We start from the raw sequence: 21,099 nt of genomic DNA, 5'->3' as shown, positions 1-21,099 counted from the left end.
AAGCCAATGTGTCACATAAGCTGACACGAGCTAGCTGAAGTGAGGGAAATATTTACTAATATTAGTTTAATATTATCAGAATAAGAGTTATATAAGACTTAATAACTTACCCAGTGTCATAGCAGTTTGCTTCAATGTCCTCTGCTGGATCTGTTCTCTCCTCAAAACGCTCCCGTTCGTTCTCTGAGTCACACGGTCTTCTCCTGAGGTAAATGTAAACTCCTCCTCACTGCCCAAAATCATCTGAAGAGTTTCCTCAGCTGTACAGCGCGTGCCATCTTCCAAACGTGCAGAAAACTCACTAAATCTGTGTGTTTTCAAGCCGGTCTGTGTGTGTTTTCGTGCCGTTGCCCGGGGGGCGTGGCCTCGTATGTAGATTACCCCGGGACTGTTTTCCGTGTGAATGGCGTGTGGGCGTGTCCTGCCTCGGGTCATTAGCAGATAATGAAGTGCGACAGAAATTCTGTGCCTTTCCTTGGTTTCATACGGATTACATAAACTGAGAATATTTGTTTTCAATGTGAATTGCATCATTTAAAAGTAGACCCTTTAAGCTTTCTATAGATATATTTCTCATGTCTGTGTGTGCAGTATTCGCGGAGTTTCAGTTCATTTTAGTGACGTGTTTCAAAAAGATTTTCGCGGAGACTGAGACGGCTGAAAGCGCACCCTGTTTATTTTCTTTATTTAACAAAAGCACATTGTTTTGTGGATATTGTGAGTATACATGAAAAAGAGTAGACCCTTTACAGATTCAAATGATGTACTACACTAATGTGTATGATTAATCATGACGGAGCATTTTAAACTCTTTTCACGGTTACCAGAAAAAAATGCATTTTTTCCGCCGGCGGCAAGTCAGACTCCTAAGGGTTAAGTGACTGAAACGATAAAGATTGACTTCTTTATATTTACTAAAATATTCTCTCCTTTTCAGAGACATATTGTTGTGGACACATTCTATGGTTATGATGAAGAGTCAGTGGACTCTGAGACCTCCTCTGTGGCCTCTTTACGTATGGATCGTACTCCGGCCACACCAGATGAAGAACTAGATGAGGTGAGAATAAAACAATGTATATTTTATGGATAAATAACAGTGTAGCATTTACAGTGGAACCTCGGATTACAAGCTTAATTCGTTCCGGAAGCGGGCTCGTATTCCAAAACACTCTTAAACCAAATTTAATATACCCATAGGAAATAATAAAAACTTAAATTATTCGTTCTACAGCCCAAAAAAATAAATACATAAATATAATTAATACAAAATATAAAGTAAAAATAAAACAAATTACCTGTACTTTACCTTAAAAAAAATTAAAAATAAATCCCGACAGATAAGGGTTTTTGTTTGTGCATGCAGGGTGTATGTGTGTAAAATGTGCACGCACACACACACACATTAACGGAGAGATCGTCTTTAAAACCGTTTAAAAATTAGCAAGGAACATTCCTAGTCACACTCACGTGAGGGCATACTAACAGGATCACTGCTGTAAAGTAAAACAACAACAACAACAAAAAACAAATTAAACAGCTCCTCACCTTTGAAAACAATCGCGACAGAGAGAAGTTTGTGTGTTTATTTGGCAACCTGAGAGGAGGGGGGCTGAAGGGGGGCTCGCTCGAGTTTACGGCCCCCTTCTCTCATGTTGCAAAACACACACACAAACTCTCTGCCTTACACAGACACAAACACAAGCGCACTCAAAAACACTGCAGGCACTAAGACCCAGCAGGGGAGACGATAGGTCTCGGCTTTACAGCTCTTGCCAAATAAACACACAAACTTCTCTCTGTCGCGATTGTTTTCAAAGGTGAGGAGCTGTTTAATTTGTTTTGTTTTTTTGTTGTTTTACTTACAGCAGTGATCCTGTTAGTATGCGCTCACGTGAGTGTGAATAGGAATGTTCCTTGCTAATTTTTTAACGGTTTTAAAAATGGTCGCTCCGTTAATGTGTGTGTGCGCGCACGTTGTGTGTGTTCACCCAGCAGGGGAGGCGATTACCTACAATTCTGCTGCCAGAGAGAGAAAAACCGTTGGCTTACTTGTGATGATGTAACGGTTGTGTTAAAACAAGAAGCGCATGCGTGAAACCTGGTGAAACCATACTCGGTGCTCGTAAACTAAGACAATGCTCGTTTTTCAAGTCAAAAATGATTAAAAATTGTTGCTCGTCTTGCGAAACACTCGTAAATCGCGTTACTCGTAATCCGAGGTTCTACTGTATATATAAAATGTTCATTGTTCATTTTGAACTGTATTTTAAGCCAACATAGCTGTAGTTGTGAAAGCTACTATACAGTATATAATACAGTATACAGTATGTACATGTCATCCAAAAGGGTGCATTAGTTGATATTGAATATGTCTCAGGGATCATTAATTTAATGTTTTTTTGCAGGGTATGGCTACTGAGGAGTCTGAGTTGCGCTTCAGGCAGCTGACTCGGGAGTACCAAGCCCTCCAGAGAGCCTACGCCTTGCTGCAGGAGCAGAAAGGTGGTGTGTTTGATTCTGAGATGGAAGCCAAGGTAATTCCTATTTCTCTACTGTATTAATTTGTAGTTGGTACTCAGCAATAACAGCAAAGTCCTCTATCGTGAAACACAGACAAATGGATACAAATGCAGAAAGAATACAAGGCAAACAAAACTAGAGGACAGGAAATTGTTGCACAGATAAATATAGGCATACCAGATGACAGGTCCGATGAGAACGGTCAAACCAGAAATATACAGCACTGAATCCGTGTTTAAGTGTACAGAGGAAGAGTCAGGATGCAGGTGGGATTTCATCTGAGCTTTGGGCTCTTTCTTCTCATCTTTCAAAAACTAAATATATGGGATAAATCATAACAAATGGCATACATATCATTAACAGATGCAGCTCAATTCAAATTCAGGTTCACGCACAAACCCCCCCCAGGTTTGATGCTGTTTCTATAGTGTGCTGTTTTAAACACATATTATCCGGAAGTTGTACAGTATCAATGCTTTTGATCATTGGAAACGTCACACAACTTCAGCAAGTGAGGCCAGAAAATACTTTTTACCTTAACGTCACTAAAGCCCCAAAGTTTGGCTCAGAGAAAAGCTTCTAGTAACAGTAACAGCTAGTGATGTCTCTATTGGTGGAGGGGTTCAATGCCTATTAACTCTTTTAGCCACAAAGAAAGTATTAACATAGGCCTCTGTACCTTGATGGCTGGTGTTCTGACTGGATTGCCTTTACGGTGTGATGGACCTTACTCTGCATAGTTGCACAGCAGAAATTCACAGAGTCAGATCTAATTAGCTGGTCCAGAAGCTTGAGAATATTCTGCAAATTTCAAATAATCACTGTTACGGTATATAACGTAGTAATCTCAGCATGTCTTTGCACACTAGCACCCTTACAAATCATGTTTAAGCATTTACTTTTTTCCTTCTGCCACGCAACAGCATGTAAATAAGTGTTAATGACTTCACTGCAAGGCTGCTGGAGAAAAAACTGCAGCACAGTGATTATTGATGGACAATGCAAGTCTATAGATTTTTTTTTATCTCAGAGTGCATAACAACAATTGATATGCACACTTAGTCTCTACTGTACATACACTAAATTGGCAAAAGTATTCGCTCGCCTGTCTTCACATCCATATGAATTAAGAATTGGAGTAACATCCAATTCTTAATCCATAGGGTTTAATATGATGTTGGCCCACCCTTTGCTGGCCCAACCCACATGTATTAGTTCACAGAAACTTTCTTACATTAGGGGAAAAGATCAATTGAGGAATAAATCAATTGTTGATTAATTTGGTAATAGCTAGAAAAGATAGTCTAACCTGGTTAATAGGTTATTCAGTTTACAATTATTTTTCCTAATCAAAAGTAAAACCATGCAAATTTTGAAATTGTTTGGTCTAAACTAAGAGATGTGGCATAATATCTGTAAAATTATATAGAAAGAACGGCTCATCCATATCCAGAGGATACCTGTCAGATCAGAAGAGCTTGTTCTGCTACACAAGATACATGTGTGTAATGGTTTTATGCAGTGACAATCACACAACACCTTAGTCAGCATTTACTCTCCGCAATGATGGACATCTCATTTAAAACCATTTCAAGAGGTGGGTCAGCTAAAAAAATCTTAAAATCTTTTTACGGCAAAAATAATTTATGTGCTTTTTACAGGCTCATGACCAGCTCCATGCTGATGTGGAGAGGTATAAAGCAAAAATTGAAGATCTAGAGAAAGAGCTGGCTTCCAAAGGACAAGTGAGTAAAATTTAGTCACACACATGCATTCACGCACGCACGCGCGCGCACACACACACACACACACACACACACACACACACACACATACTTTTGCACTAATTAACCATATTATCAGATTGAATTGGCCACTCTTAGGCTCTTCACCACAGTCCTTGGAAGGTTCATTATAAGAAATTTTTACTGAAATATCTTAATTATTATCTTCATTGTTAGTTACCACATTCACAAAAAAACCTTAAACTAAATTTAAAAGATGCTAGCTAAGTAAGAGCTATTGAGTAAATGCACCAGCTGTAATTGATCAATCGATAATTGTTTAAATAATCGATAGATTAATCAATTAACAAAAAAGTCATTAGTTGCAGCTAATGTGGTTCTATTTTTTCTGTTCTTGATATGGAAAAAAAATGCTATTTATTATTATTTGCAATATTTGAAATTCATTAATCATTTTTTGATGTATATTCAACATAATATTTCGCCAAAATTCAAATTCAGTCCTGATTGGTCAGTGACGGATTAATTGCGCGCCAATTATTGACATCGTTCTATCACTCGTTAGCTTACTATTCGTGACAAGTGAAATCTCCCGTCTAAACATGTGATAGAGGTTATTTAAACAGGGAATTTGAAAAAATCGCTGACCGTTGTGTGTGTGCGTGTGTAAAAATAGATGGATTTACGCAGGTATTTTAGTTCGGCTAAGCCCAATAAGGCAAGTCAGGGTGAAGAAGGGGCAGCCAAAGAAAAGCCTACCACAAAGCGGAAAAGTTATGACAAATCGGACTATGAGGCAAAAAGGAAGCGCAGCTTTTTGGTTTTCATGGACAAAAGAATTTAATAGGGTTGTAGATTAACAAAGTCTCAATAGGCATGCTTTAATACACTTTTAAGAGTGAAGTATGTGTCTGGGCAGACTATTTCTTACATCATGTAATTTGATTAATTTTATTCGACAACAATGATTCATCCTTGCACCAATAAATAACATTATTTTGAATTCTTAGATGCAGAAACTTAAGTAATTCCCTGCCTGAAATCTGGAATTCATGGAAAGCTGAGTGGAGTTGCTGCTTGTCTGGCTCTTTCTGTCCGAAGGAATCTCAGTTTTCCATAGGGTTGAGATTTTAGTGATTGCCTTTTTTTTTCATTCAAGTATTTAAAATATTTTTAACAGTTCTAATTGTTAGTTTTTCCAAGTACGTGGTAACAACTAAGCCTGTGAAAATGGAGGAACTTTGTTAAAACAAATGCCTGTTATTACTAAGTGGTTAATGAATTCTTTTTGTTAAACCCCTTGAATTAAAGCTCAAAGTCGACATTTCAATCCGATCTTGATTTCTTTATGCAAAATCCATTGTGGTGGTGTAAAGAGGCACAAACACGAAAGCTGTGTCTTTGTGCAAATATTTAAGTACTGTATGTACCAACTGTATGTATTATAATAAACATTCATCTGCATTTTCCCCTCCTATAATTCAAATTCCTATAATTCCAAGTATATTTGGGCACCCTTTTTAAATTAACCAGTAGTTTATGTACCTGTTTATTATACTACAATGAGAGCGGTGTACTGAGAGGCAGTAAATGCAACAGGTGCCAGCAAACACAGCAATAAAATTTTAATCAAACTAAAAATGCATGGTGATAATAAAAACAACCGGGCAATGACAAGGCTACATCCTGCTGTCAAATGCTATTTTAGAAAGCTGGAACCAGTCTAATTTAGAATCAGTTTCTCATTAGTAGTGTTCAAGCCATGTGAATTTAGGCTTTCCTAAATTTAGAATTTTTATCATTCCAAGGTTGATTTTATTTTTGTTTGTTAATTTTTTCCCCATATTTTGTACAAACAATCAGGGCCTGAGCATGTTTTCAAATGAATCTTATTCATACGTGCTGCAATTTGTTATTTTGGAGGCTTTGGTTGTGAATCATTGTAAAATATGTACAGCACCTAATTAATGCTTTTATTGGTTTAAGGATTCCAAATGGGTAGAAGAGAAACAGCTGTTCCTTGTTTGCAATCAAGAGCTCCTGGAGAAGGTTTGCTATGATCACTGTTTTACTGTTTTAGTGTTAGAGGGCCAGTTGTACTGTTTTATTTAAACGCTCGTATTTTATGTACATAGGTGAGTCAAAACATTAGAATAACTCATAGATAATAAAATAATGTTGATTCATTTTTGTAACATTGATCTATGTCTGGGCCATATTTGCACCAGAGCTTAACTGCAATTATTATAACACAATGTTATGACTCATGTTTGCGATGAGGTTTTCATATTATGCGGCTACATGCAGTGTGTTTGCGCAGTCAGCTGATAAGCTTTATCTAGATAACAATTTCCTTTTTCAGCAAGGCATCTGCCCACGCGGCCAAAAAAACACTTACTGGTTTGCTGACCATAATATAAATAAATGGGCTTGATTGGCCATCTAACACATCTGACCTGAACCCCATAGAGAATGTATAGGGTGCTATTGAGAGGAAAATGAGAAATACCCAACCCAACAACAAAGATAAGCAGATGGAGGGGTCTAACCCTCCTGTCATCAATACATTAATTGCAGTCAAAAAGTAATGCAACTCTTTTTAAAAAAAATTAATGTTAAGGCATTGCATAGGGTTGTTAAAATATTGCCACAACGAATGTGCATAATAATCAAAGCTAAAGTTGGGCAATGGAAATATTAGTATATTTATTTGTTAATGTTTGATTATTTTTAGGCTTCACAGTGTGTATGTGTGTGTGTGTTTAAAGTAAAGTTATGTATCATTGATTCAGGATTGGTTGCTAACAACCTTTAGTGGTCACGTAGCGCCTACTCCTCTGTGAGTCTATACTGTTATGGTAGCAAGGACCAAAAGAATTTTAGGCAGGAGATCATAATGTTTTAGCTCATTGGTGGAAATTAACTCATTTTTAGAGTAAAATGTATGAGTGTGTTTTAAATATTTTTGTTTACTGTTCTTTACCAATGTTGCTATTTGACAGATAGAAAAGCTGGATAATAAAAGTTCCAGACTACAACAAGAACTCCAGGACTCTAAAGACCAGAATGAGTTGCTAGAATTTCGCATACTTGAACTAGAGGTACTGTCTATTTGCTCCATTTCCTAAAAAAACTTTACTGTTTTATGAAAATGTTTGAATATGGGTCATTGACGGATAAGACTTTTTAAAAAAAAAAAAAAGCCTTAAAAAAGTCATCTGGGGCGACCGTAATATATCTCAGAATTCACATTTTTATGTATCATTAAGACTAGTTAAACTCATATCAGTAAGTAGATAAACTGATGAAGAAAGATAAACTTTAGTGCCCTTTCATTTTATGAAAACCATTATTTCACAAGTTTATTCTATAATATCAGAGTTTCCTTCATTATCCAGTTAAATTAAATGTTTATCCCTATAAAAGGAATGGAAAATGGCTGAATTTAGAAAAAAAAGATAAAATATACAAATAATTATACTTAAACAATTAACTCTATGTATATAATTGATGTATAGAATATGAAAACTACAAATATAGGACATATATCTATCATTTAACACATTTAGCAGTGGTCGCCCCACATGATACTCGGTCGCCCCATATGATGTTTTCAAGTTTACTCAAGTATAACAGGCTAACGGTTAGCCTCAGAAACCAAACTAGCTTCTTCTAGTGACAAAGCACTATCAAATTTATCATCAAAATATAGATTTGCGGAAAAAAATTATAATTCACAGTTTTGGGGTGGTCGCCCCACATGATGACCAAAAGTGACTGCGACATCACAGCCGTTAAAAAACAGCTTTTTCTTACTATATGAGAGAGACTGATTTACTATACAGTTGATTCCAGGGGGTCTTCACTTGTGTCTGGCAGTATCCCATCCTTGAGATGTTTTTTAAAATAAAGGTCCCAAAATTGTGGTTTGTTGATGGTCGCTCCGGATGAAATGGATAGAATCAACATAATTCGGACAACATTCGTTTGTATATCATGATAAAAATATATGAGCAAATGCTTTATAGTTTTGTCAATGGATGTAAAACATGTTTAAAATTATGCCAACTAGAAAAAGAGATATATTTAAGTTGATTTAAAGTGTTTTTAAACCAGTTGTCCTAACTAAAGTCAAGGCCGGACGGTCGCACCATATGGTGTTTTGGCACTTCGCATAGCAGAAAAATGATGAAAAACTTAAAAATTTGGAGAAGTTAGAGTGCTTTAGTAGGTAAAGAAGGTATAACAAGTAGATGAGAAATTTTTATGTATTTTTTAGTTTTTTCTGCAAAATAAAATTAACCCGGACAGAAAAAGGGGGCGTCACGTCATTGACCCATAATCTTATTGTTAAAGTGTTATTTCTTATTAAGTTATTGAAGTGGGCATTAAGATCATGCTTAAAGGGTTTTTTATTTAAATTCTTTTTTATATTTATTATTATTTTCTATTGTTATTTATTTATTATTATAAAATTTATATTATTTATATTTTTATTATTTATTAAAAGTATAATACTGTAAATTATTATGTGTTATTTAATTTAGGAATGTGAAATGTAGATAATAGTAGAGAGAAAGATTTATTTCAGCTTTTATTTCTTTCATCTCATTCTCAGTAAGTCTGAAGTTTACATACTTACTATTTAGTAGTATTGCCCTTAAATTGGCAACTTGGGTCACACATATACTACTTGCTGAAATGTTTGCTCATTCTTCCTGACAGAACTGCTGTAAACCTAGGTTTGAAGAGCGCCTTGTTCAGCACTCAGTTCGGCCCATAAATTTTCTCTTGGAATGAGGTCAGGGCTTTGTGATGGCCACTCCAGTACCCTCATTCTGTTGTCCTTAGCCTATTTTCCCACCACTTTAGAAGTATGCATGTGGTCATTTAGAAGACCCATTTGTAACCAAGCTTCAATTTTCTGGCTGCTGTCTTGAGATGTTGCTTCAATATATGCGCATAATCTTCATTCCTCATGATGCATTCTATTTTTTTGAAGTCCCTCTGATGCAAAGCACCCCTTCAACATGATGCTGCCACCCCTATGCTTCAAGGTTGGGTAGTGATCTTTGGGTTATAAGCCTTCCCCTTTTTTTCTCTAGACAAAAAGATGTTAATCATGGCCAAAAAGTCAAATTTTATTTCATCAGACCAGAAGAGATTTCTCAGAGAAGTATTAAATTCTCAGGTTCTGCGTCCCTTTGTGCAGCTGCAAACCATAGTCTGGCTTCTTATGGCGATTTTGGAGCAGTAGCTTTTGTTTCCTTTATGAGGTCCTTTGCCATTGTTCTGGAATGGATTTGTACTTCTTGTACTAAAGTACGTGAATCTCTAGGAGACAGAATGCGTCTCCTTCCTGAGTGGTATGATGGCTGCATGGGCCTATTTTGTATTTTTGAATGAATGTGGTACCAGACATTTTAAAATTGTTCCCAATAATGAACCAGTCCACATTTTTCTCTAAAAGGTCTTGGCTGATTTCTTTTCATTTTCCCATTTTCCAATGCCAAAGAAAGAGTCACTGAGTTTGAAGGTCCTTAAAATACTGTACATCAACTCCATCTCCATCTCCAATTGACTCCAACAGAGATGATGTCAATTAGCCTATGAGAAGATTCTATAGCCATGACATAATTTCTTGTCATTTATAAAGCTCCTTAAAATCTCTGTATGTGACCCACTGTGACCCACTTTGACCCAATGCTGGGTCAAAGTGTGACTGTATGTACACTTTAACCAAGCATTGGTGAAATAAGGTCATTACTGAGGAGAGAGCGTCAAAACCCACATTGCTGTAAAAAACAGTCACAAAAGCACATTCAGCAAGAACACAGCTGATATTGGTATTCCATCTTAAACTAACACTTTGTCTCCTTAACAATTGCTTCTAAGTTGTTCCAATTTGCCTCTGTTGTTTAAATTATGGCTACAATCCCTGGTCAAGGGCCGTGCTTGGTGAGTGGGACAAGAAATTCTACACCCTAGCACAATTAGTGGAACTTACAGGATTTTTAGGCATATCGATTACTTACAGTGGTGTGAAAAACTATTTGCCCCTTTCCTGATTTCTTATTCTTTTGCATGTTTGTCACACTTAAATGTTTCTGATCATTAAACACATTTAACTATTAGTCAAAGATAACACAAGTAAACACAAAATGCAGTTTTTAAATGATGGTTTTTATTATTTAGGGAGAAAAAAAATCCAAACTTACATGGCCCTGTGTGAAAAAGTAATTGCCCCCTGAACCTAATAACTGATTGGGCCACCCTTAGCAGCAATAACTGCAATCAAGTGTTTGCGATAACTTGCAACGAGTCTTTTACAGCGCTCTGGAGGAATTTTGGCCCACTCATCTTTGCAGAATTGTTGTAATTCAGCTTTATTTGAGGGTTTTCTAGCATGAACCGCCTTTTTAAGGTCATGCCACAACATCTCAATAGGATTCAGGTCAGGACTTTGACTGGGCCACTCCAAAGTCTTCATTTTGTTTTTCTTCAGCCATTCAGAGGTGGATTTGCTGGTGTGTTTTGGGTCATTGTCCTGCTGCAGCACCCAAGATCGCTTCAGCTTGAGTTGACGAACAGATGGCCGGACATTCTCCTTCAGGATTTTTTGGTAGACAGTAGAATTCATGGTTCCATCTATCACAACAAGCCTTCCAGGTCCTGAAGCAGCAAAACAACCCCAGACCATCACACTACCACCCCCATATTTTACTGTTGGTATGGTGTTCTTTTTCTGAAATGCTGTGTTACTTTTACGCCAGATGTAACGGGACACGCACCTTCCAAAAAGTTCAACTTTTGTCTCATCGGTCCACAAGGTATTTTCCCAAAAGTCTTGGCAATCATTGAGATGTTTTTTAGCAAAATTGAGACGAGCCTTAATGTTCTTTTTGCTTAAGTGGTTTGCGCCTTGGAAATCTGCCATGCAGGCCGTTTTTGCCCAGTCTCTTTCTTTTGGTGGAGTCGTGAACACTGACCTTAATTGAGGCAAGTGAGGCCTGCAGTTCTTTAGATGTTGTCCTGGGGTCTTTTGTGGCCTCTCGGATGAGTTGTCTCTGCGCTCTTGGGGTAATTTTGGTCGGCCGGCCACTCCTGGGAAGGTTCACCACTGTTCCATGTTTTTGCCATTTGTAGATAATGGCTCTCACTGTGGTTCGCTGGAGTCCCAAGGCTTTGGAAATGGCTTTATAACCTTTACCAGCCTGATAGATCTCAATTACTTTTGTTCTTATTTTTTTCTGAATTTCTTTGGATCTTGGCATAATGTCTAGCTTTTGAGGTGCTTTTGGTCTACTTCTCTGTGTCAGGTAGCTCCTATTTAAGTGATTTTTTGATTGAAACAGGTGTGGCAGTAATCAGGCCTGGGGGTGACTACAGAAATTGAACTTTTAACTGTGATAAACCACAGTTAAGTTATTTTTTAACAAGGGGGGGCAATTACTTTTTCACACAGGGCCATGTAGATTTGGAGTTTTTTTTCTCCCTTAATAACATAATCTTCATTTAAAAACTGCATTTTGTGTTCAATTATGTTATCTTTGACTAATAGTTAAATGTGTTTGATGATCAGAAACATTTTGTGTGACAAACATGCAAAAGAATAAGAAATCAGGAAGGGGGCAAATAGTTTTTCACACCACTGTACATGTTTTATTCTGCTCACCTTTTGGCTACATAGTACTGGTAATAATTAAAAACTCTGGCAGGCACGGTTAGATATGTGTTGGTCGGAGCAACATAATTGATTAAAGCTATAAAACTGTTTATATAAAAGTAATGGGAATGGTTTTGTGTTGAACATTAGGCTATTGTTATCAGATGTGTTCGTGCTGCCTTTGGCACTTGTGCTGCCCCCTAGTGCCTATGACTGCATCACTGCTGTTCTGATCTTCATCACAACAGCAGTCCCTCGTGTGATATTGCTTAATTATAAGTGATATCTATCTGTAAACAATTGTTGAAAAAATTACTTGTTATGCTTAAAGTAGATATCCCTACAGACTACCAAAATTTGTTGACATGAAAGTTGTGGAGTGGTTAAAAATCAGTTTTAATGACTTCAGTCAAGTGTATGAAAACTCCTGACTTCAACTGTAATTTCTAAAATTCTATTAATTTTCATTAATGGTCAGTGCTGGCTTATGGAGGTGTTTAAGCTTATTTGAGCCCATTCAGTTTCCTAATATCACATGCATGTAGATCATACCTCTGAGGATGTCATATTATTAGGTAGGTAGAGTAGAGAGGTATCCTAATTGTAATCATCCCATTCAATCACTGCAAGCTATGTTCCAATTAACAGGATTAACTGTCCTTACAAAATTAAAATTCTTAAAAGCAAATAATCTTCATACCAGGAAACGGAGGTGGATGCAAGTACAAGTGATTCATTAAATAAAACAGAACCAAAACTAACAAATTAAAAACAAGAATTATAAATAGATTGCTGCAGTTTTTAAACAATCTTTTTTAAAAGAGTACAATAATATTTTCTTGTTTTGAGTTCATTCATTTTGAAAGCATGTGTAAAAAAAAAAATGTCTAAAAGCAAGGGGTAAATGATAGAAATTATAAACATTACAAATGTGTAAAATGACAAATACATAAACATGTATAAAGGTTATAAATGTCAAAATGGTAACCCTGTTGGTTCCTTAATGGTTGCTAGGCTAGCTCAGTTTGCTATTTAGATGCTTGCTATAACATTCCAGGTTGTTGCTAATGTGTTACTACATGTGGAACATACAGTAATTTAATGTTTGACTGTGTATCAGGACTCAAACGCTTTTCTGTTGAACCACTTAGGTACCCCTAGATATTTATATAATCTTGTTGTAGATTAACAATTTAATTATTAAATAAACTTTAAGTGATAGTGTGATATTTTAGATAAACATGCTGCATTGAAGCAGTGAATTAGGATCATTTACAGTCAAAGCTCAAGCATTAACATTATCCACTCAGACTATCCACCTTAAAAATAAAGGAGAAACCTCTGTCTGCCATTTAGATTCGGACAGTCTTTATAACCACATATATCTGGGAGGGATAGATTTAGGGAGGGATAGGGATAGATTTCTGTTGAACAAAGTACATTTAGTTGCTGATCAGTTATATTATCATTTCCAAAAAGCACTTAAAGTGTAACAGATCTTATATTTTACCACTCTGAATTTCAGCACAATAGAGCTGGTTATACATTTAAAATGATCTAATTTTATTCGCAAAATATTACATAATCATTCACTCTGTGCCAGAACAGGGAAAGGAATACATTGGGTAACTATCTTTTGGGTTAATAAAGTCTCCTCTTTCTGAGATTTTATTAATTATAACTCTAAGCCTCTGAGTGTCCATATATGATAATACTACCAATTACATAAATGTAAAGATTACATATTGTTTTGATTTGTGTGATTGACTTTTTTTATTTATTAGGAGAGGGAGAGGAGATCCCCACCCTTTACACTGTCGATTCACCCCTTCTCAGAGGGAGTAAGTGCCCTTCAAATCTACTGTATAAAGGAAGGAGTAAAAGTAAGTGCATAACAGGACCATAAAATGGCGTGTATGGATTAATTGATTGATTATGCATGGTTATTAAAATTTTATCTAATTTCTTCCCCACAGGATGTGTGTATACCTGATCTCATCAAATTGTTAGATATTCTAGGAGATAATGGGGTGAGTATGACTAACCTGTATATGAAATAGTGTCTGAATGTGGAACATATCTAATCCAGTTGCTGTTAACAATTCTAACAGAATTTAAGGAATGAAGAACAAGTGGCCATAATTCAAGCAAGTACTGTCCTGTCCCTGGCTGATAAGGTTAATATCTTTTATCACTATTTTTATGTTTGAATTCCATATTCCTTAAAGTAATAAAAAAATTAAGAAGTCCAAAGTCATATTTTTTGAAAATACTTAGATTGTTTAAAAAATAAAACGCGTCTGTATATGTGGCCATAGTGGATCCAGCAGATTGAAGGAACAGAGTCAGCACTCCATCAGAAGATGATTGACTTGGAGCTGGAGATGGTAGTGTCAACCTGACAATTAACCTCTAAGGAATATCATAACGTATCATAACTTTTTTGCTTTTATACCTTAAAGTAACTTATGATCTTTCATCTTAAAGTAACTTATGTGTTAAAAACCTATTTGTGCATATATTTAGTACTGTTCTAGGTTTGCAGTACTATTTATATGCACAATTATGTACATGTATGTGTTTTGTACACACTATGTCGTTAATCATGGACATTTGTAAATCATATAAAAAAATAGTATTCTGTACTTTTTAAAACATCTTTGAAACTTAAAGCTTTTGCTGTGCATAGAATGTGTAATTTACAAAACCCTGTCATCTAATAGGAGATGTTCCTCAAGCAAAAAGGCTATCTGGAGGAAGAGCTTGATTACAGAAAGCAGGCCCTTGATCAGGCTTATATGGTAGGTTATGGCAACAATAATAATAATTTTTGTTTTAATAATAATAAAACACCACCACAATTACAATGGGGCAAAAAAAGTAAGTTAGCCACCAATTGTGCAAGTTCTCGCACTTAAAAAGATGAGAGCGGCCTGTAATTTTCATTATAGGTATACCTTAACTATGAAAGACAAAATAAGAAAAGAAATCCAGAAAATCACATTGTAGGATATTTATTTGTAAATTATGGTAGAAAATAAGTATTTGGTCAATAACGAAATTTCATCTCAATACTTTGTTATATACCCTTTGTTGGCGATGACAGAGGTCAAACGTTTTTCTAAGCCTTCACAAGGTTTTCACACACTGTTGCTGGTATTTTGGCTCATTCCTTCATGCAGATCCCCTCTAGAGCAGTAATGTTTAGGGGCTGTCGCTGGGCAACACTGTCATGATCGGGGTGTTGTGGCAGGTGTTGAACGCCGTGGGCGGAAGGAGCAGGCATAGAGGCAGAGGGGTGGTGTAACCAAAAAGAGTCTTTTAATAAAGGGTAAACACAAAGTATAAATAAAGATACAAACAAAGGAACAAACAAACTCAAACCATACTTAACTTTGTGCTAACAGGGGCTCTCTGGCAAGACACAGACAGGGGAACAAACACACGCCCTGTGGCGAGACACAGGCAAGGGGAGACACAAAACACGTCCTGTGGCGAGACACAGGCAGGGCGACAAACACATAACAGGACACAAACGAGGCGTGGAGCTGAAACTGGCCACTAGAGAAGAACGGGAGACACTAGAGAAGAACGGGAGACACTAGAGAAGAACGGGAGACACTAGAGAAGAACGGGAGACACGTAAAGACTAGAGACAAGAGACCAAGAGAGGGACGGGACGAGGGCTAAAGACATGGCAATCAGCTAGGCATGGCTTTTAGCTAAACATGGTTAAGCTAAGCTTAACCATGGCAGTCAGCTACACATACACCTAGCTAAGCATGTCTTTAGCCCCAACATGCACTAAGCTATACTTACCTAATAGCTTAAACACACTAGGGAATAGGGGCACAGAAACACAGACAAAGGATACCCAGTGGCTAGGCGAGGCAGCCCTCCAAGACTAAGCGAGGCGGCACTCACAAGCTAGTCGTTACTCCAAAGCCCGGAGGGACAGCACTCTAAACCTAGGCACACTGGGACACTAGGGGGAGAGGAAACACAGGACAGCTAGAGACACAGAGGGGCTATGGCTAGAAGCATGCTAGTACTGTAACTGTACTATAACTCAACATAGAATTTAGCTAATCATGCTCCTAGCCACACACACACCTAACTACTTACCTGCTCTAGCTAACCACAAGAACACAGGAGGACAGGACTGAATCAGCTCCACAAACACACACACAAAACATACACAGAGACATTGCCAATAAGAGAGCCCAAGTCAACACAACTAAAATCAAAGTACAAACTAAACATATAACAAAACAGAACAAAAAGCCCACACAAATGACAGAGGTGTTACCAACAATGCTCGACCCAGTTTCCCAGTCTAAGCAGCTATTTATAGATTGATTGATGGCTACCTCGGTTCAGGTGTGCACCCGCATCACCTGACCGAGGTGCCTGCTGGGAAACTGAGTCGGCCAACAAAACTACAAAATAAAAACAGTGGCCTCTAGTGGCGGACCCTTACAAACACGGGCTTTCAACTCCCTCCAAAGATTTTCTATGGGCTTGAGATCTGGAGACTGGCTAGGCCACTCCAGCACATTGAAATGCTTCTTTTAAAGCCACTCCTTCGTTGCCCCGGCGGTGTGTTTGGGATCATTGTCATGTTGAACGACCCAGCCACATTTCATCCTTAATGCCCTTGCTGATGGAAGGAAGTTTTTACTTAAAATCTTACAATACATGGCCCCATTCATTCTTTTCTTTACATGGATGAGTTGTCCTGGTCCCTTTGCAGAAGCACAGCCCTAGAGCATGATGTTTCCACCCCCATGCTTCCCAGTACTGTAGGTATGGTGTTCTTTGGATGCAACTCAGCATTCTCCTCCAAACATATTTTGGTTTCATCTGACCATATGACATTCTCCCAGTCCTCTTCTGAATCATCCAAATGTTCTCTAGCAAAATTCAGACAGGCCTGGACATTTACTGGCTTAAGCTGGGGGACACGTCTGGCACTGCAGGATTTAAGTCACTGGCGGCGCAGTGTATTACTGATGGTAGCCTTTGTTACTTTGGTCCCAACTCTATTTTTCACATGCAATTAAATTCTTTAAAAATACTACAATGTGATTTTCTGGATTTTTTTTTCTTATTACGTCTCTCATAGTTGAGGTATACCTATGATGAAAATTACAGGCCTCTGTGATCTTTTTTGAGTGGGAGAACTTGCAAAATTAGTGGCTGACTAATTACTTTTTTGCCCCACTGTATCACCTTCAGTCTGTGGGTTCCAAGTACTCAGTGTCTTCTTTTTGCCAAGATACAAAGAACATAAAAAAGCAGCCTCAAATTAACCATACTTCTAAAATTGAAGAAATCAGTAGGGGATGCTGGGAGATGTCAATGGAGTAGGACGTATTTAGCTTGGGCTCTCGCTGAACCCCTGTTTTATAAAATTAATAAGTGCCTTATCTTACATACCAGCACGAGAAATCTGTTTGAAATCTGTGTGAATGTGTTCCTAAATCCGGGAAATAGTTGATGTACGAACTAATGGCTGAAAAACTGCGTAAATACAAATTCGACACATCATCGGCTGCTAGGCCCAGCGCCGCACCGGCCTCGAGTTCCACCGTTACTAGATCGCGAACGAATCCGCCCCCGCTGGACAGCCCAGAAAAGATGGAGGTGGCAGATTTAAAAGCAGAGATACTTCGCTCCCTCAGAACGGACATTTCGGAGGTGATTAAATCTGAGTTGAAAAATGCGCTTGCTGACGATTTCAACTACCTTAAAAACGAAATGCAGGCGGTTAAGGCCGAAATTATGAATAATACAGCGGCGATTCACTCCGAGATAGATCAAATGAAAACCTCGATCAAAGAGGTGGAAAGTGGATTGTCAACATGGTCAGACGAAGTAAATAGTCTACAGACTGTGGTAACAGACTTGAAAGCCGAGGTGACCGCTCTGAAAGGAAAATGCGATGACCTGGAGGGAAGGATGAGACGGTGTAACATTAGGATACTTGGAGTAGCTGAGACAGATGGGTCAAGTTCCACCGTGTCGGTGGCTAGGCTGCTGAAGGAATCGCTGCACTTGGAAAAAGATGTACTTGTGGATCGTTCCCATAGAAGCTTGGCGCCAAGGAGATCGGATGGAAAGCCGCGGGCCATCGTAGCTAAACTTCATTACTATCAGGATGTGGCGGAAGTTCTGAAGCGCGCGCGCACCCGAGCTCCGTTAAGTTACAACGGGGAATCAATCGCCATCTTCCCAGATTATACGGCAAACGTTGCTAAGGCCAGGGCTGCGTTCACGGAGGTCCGGAAATTATTGCACAACCGTCAAGGCGTCCGTTTTGGTATTTTGTTCCCAGCCCGGCTACGTATCTCACATGACGGTAAAGAAAAAGAATTCACAGATGCGGAGGAAGCAAAGAGGTATGTCAAGAAGAACATCATTCCCCCTGAGAAGGACTGAGACTGAACTTTACTGATGTATACGGTACTCCAAGTGCTACGCAGGTACAAGAATGTGAAGGTTTAATTGACCTGAATTGCTATTTGTTTTTGTTCCCTTTGGTTAATAACTTGGTTCACCTATTAAGGAATCGTGATGATCAGCCATGTTTCACTGAAAGATGTTAATGTTCGTGTTGCGTATGGCACTGTTCAAAGTGGAATCTGATTTAATAACAGTGCACGCTGCTTAAAGGGTTTTTGATTGAGGGGTTTGTCGAGAGCCTGGGGGGGTTGTGTTGTTGTTTGTTCTTTTTTTTGTTGTTGTTGATCTTATAGCATCCCCAACACGCACAAACACTCGATGTGTGGATTTGTTTTGGAAGGGTATAGGGTTCACCCTGTTCTTGTTGGTGATAAAGGGGTGGGTGACGCTTCCGGTTAGCAGCCACATGGAGTAGACGTGTGAGTTAGGTGCTCCGACAATTTTTAATTTCTTTACTCCCTTACTCGTCTTTAAATGCTGAATTAAATCCTTGGTTTACAATATCTTTATACTCTACCTCACGGCTAACTACTTTTTATCTATAATGGCTACAAGGAGTGTTAAAAGCGGAAAAAAAGACGACACTGCGACCCCTCTGACAGTCGAGGCCATCTCTGCGCTGTTAGATAAACAACGTGAAGCGTTAGCGGCTGAATTTAAATCTTCGTTTAGTTTACTAGAAAGTAAACTGGACCAAATCCAAACCCAAGTAGAGGACCATGGACAGCGTTTACCTTCGTTAGAACTCGCTACAGATGACCTGAGCCAGCGTGTGAGCGAGTTAGAGAACATCTGCTCCGGACTTCGGGAAAGCAACACTAAGTTAACGGCCAAAGTCGTAGACCTAGAAGGCCGGAGCAGGAGACAGAACCTGCGTGTCCTGGGTCTTCCGGAGGGTACTGAGAGTGGACTCCCTACCGAGTTTTTCTCGAAGTTTTTGTGCGAGGTGTTTGGGAGTGAAACGCTCCCTTCCCCGCCTGAGATTGACAGAGCCCACCGCATACCTGCATCCAAACCCGCTTCAGGTCAGAGACCTCGGCCCGTCATTCTCCGTGTGCACCGGTACCAGGTTAAAGACCTTCTGGTTCGGGAGGCTCGGCGGAGAGGGAAGCTGGAATACCGCGGTCAGCAGGTTCGTATCGTGGAAGACTACGCTCCCGAAGTTTTAAGCCAGCGAGCCGAGTATAGAGACGTTATGACTGAGTTATACAACCGTGGACTCCGGCCTTCTCTCCTGTATCCAGCACGGCTCCGGATAACTCTCTCTACCGGACAGAAGAAGTGGCTTCGCTCGGTAGAAGAGGCGCAGAAACACATAGACAGTCTGCCGAAAACTACGTAGTGCATTATAGTTTTATTTTTTTTAATACTACAATTCTCAGGAAAGTACCCTTTTTAACTTTAAATCTAGCCATGTTTACGTTATTTCCTGGTAAGAGTATTGTGTTAAACACGTGTAGTTGTTGTTGGTTTTCTATTATTATTTTCTCTACTTCTAGTCACGTGTAATTTACATGTTTGTTTATTTTATTTAGAGTTACAATGTGACGTGGGGGGAGGGGGTTGTTTTGTGTTTTTCTCTTATTTAGAGATTTCAGTATTGGAGTGGGGAAATGTTTTATTTATATATTTAATTCTTAGTTTTTGTGAACTGTCGGAGCAGAAGATGGTGTGGTTAGCGGCAGGAAGAGTGGTTAGGTGGAAAATGGAAGGATGGAAGAGCTTGCTGCTTTGTTTCTTAGCAGCTATCTTTGTTTGTTTGGGGGTAGTGGGGTGTGGGGGGGAGGGGTGTGTGGGGCAGGGGTGGGGGTTCTCCAAAGCCAGTATTATGTTAGTTCAGTATACACGGTGTATCTTTAACGTGATGCTCTGTGTTTTACACTTCTGTTTTAAGGCTGACGCTGGGCATTTCATTATTTATGTTTATCTATCTGCATCTCCTCTCAGGGAGAATGAATAGTTCTTTAAACTTTGTGAGCTGGAATGTTAAGGGTTTAAACCATCCGGTCAAGAGAAGGAAGGTGCTCTCACACCTTAAACAACTTAACACTGCAATTGCATTTTTACAAGAAACTCACATTCGCAGTTTCGATAATTCTCGTCTTATGTCGCGTTGGGGAGGGCAGCACTACCACTCGACTTTTCAGGCCAAAGCTAGGGGTGTCTCAATTCTCATTAATCCAAACATCTCTTTTGAGCAGCATAATATTATTGCAGATATACATGGTCGTTATATCATTGTTTCAGGGAAGTTATTTAATACTAATGTAGTGTTGGCTAATTTATATGCCCCTAATTACGATGATGTTTCCTTCTTTGAACATTTCTTCTCTGTTTTGCCGGATCTGAGCTCATACTCTCTCATATTAGGGGGAGACTTTAACTGCTGTTTAGACCCATCAATTGACAGGTCATCTCCCAATCCTATACCTCTGAGTAAATCTGCCACGCTACTTCAGTCCTATCTTTGCAGCTTTGGTATTTCTGACATATGGCGCTTCCTTAATCCAAAAAAGAGAGAATATTCATTTTTCTCACATGTTCATCATACTTTCTCCAGAATTGATTATTTCTTCGTAGATAATCAATTGATCCCAATGGTTAATTCTTGTGCTTATCAGAGCATTGTGATATCAGATCATGCTCCGGTTCTTATGTCTCTAAAGATCCCCAATCTACCTCAGATTAATAAAAATTGGC

General features: G+C 38.5%; 1 protein-coding gene across 2 annotated transcripts in view; it reads left to right on the top strand.

Moving 5' to 3' along the window:
• jakmip2 (janus kinase and microtubule interacting protein 2) overlaps positions 1-21,099 on the top strand; it is a 66,109-nt gene that overhangs the window by 24,783 nt on the left and 20,227 nt on the right. For both annotated transcript variants that reach the window (XM_053478395.1, XM_053478396.1), the window contains exons 9-18: positions 938-1,060; positions 2,409-2,537; positions 4,185-4,268; positions 6,255-6,317; positions 7,271-7,369; positions 13,719-13,817; positions 13,911-13,964; positions 14,046-14,111; positions 14,253-14,321; positions 14,658-14,735. In XM_053478395.1, the coding sequence (XP_053334370.1) occupies positions 938-1,060; positions 2,409-2,537; positions 4,185-4,268; positions 6,255-6,317; positions 7,271-7,369; positions 13,719-13,817; positions 13,911-13,964; positions 14,046-14,111; positions 14,253-14,321; positions 14,658-14,735 (864 nt within the window). The remainder of the gene's footprint in view (positions 1-937; positions 1,061-2,408; positions 2,538-4,184; positions 4,269-6,254; positions 6,318-7,270; positions 7,370-13,718; positions 13,818-13,910; positions 13,965-14,045; positions 14,112-14,252; positions 14,322-14,657; positions 14,736-21,099) is intronic.

The sequence above is a fragment of the Clarias gariepinus genome, chromosome 19 (genome assembly GCF_024256425.1).
Source record: "Clarias gariepinus isolate MV-2021 ecotype Netherlands chromosome 19, CGAR_prim_01v2, whole genome shotgun sequence".
Classification (NCBI taxonomy): Eukaryota; Metazoa; Chordata; class Actinopteri; order Siluriformes; family Clariidae; genus Clarias; species Clarias gariepinus.
Note: the sequence above shows the minus strand (reverse complement) of the source record. Positions and strands in the feature narration are given on the sequence as shown.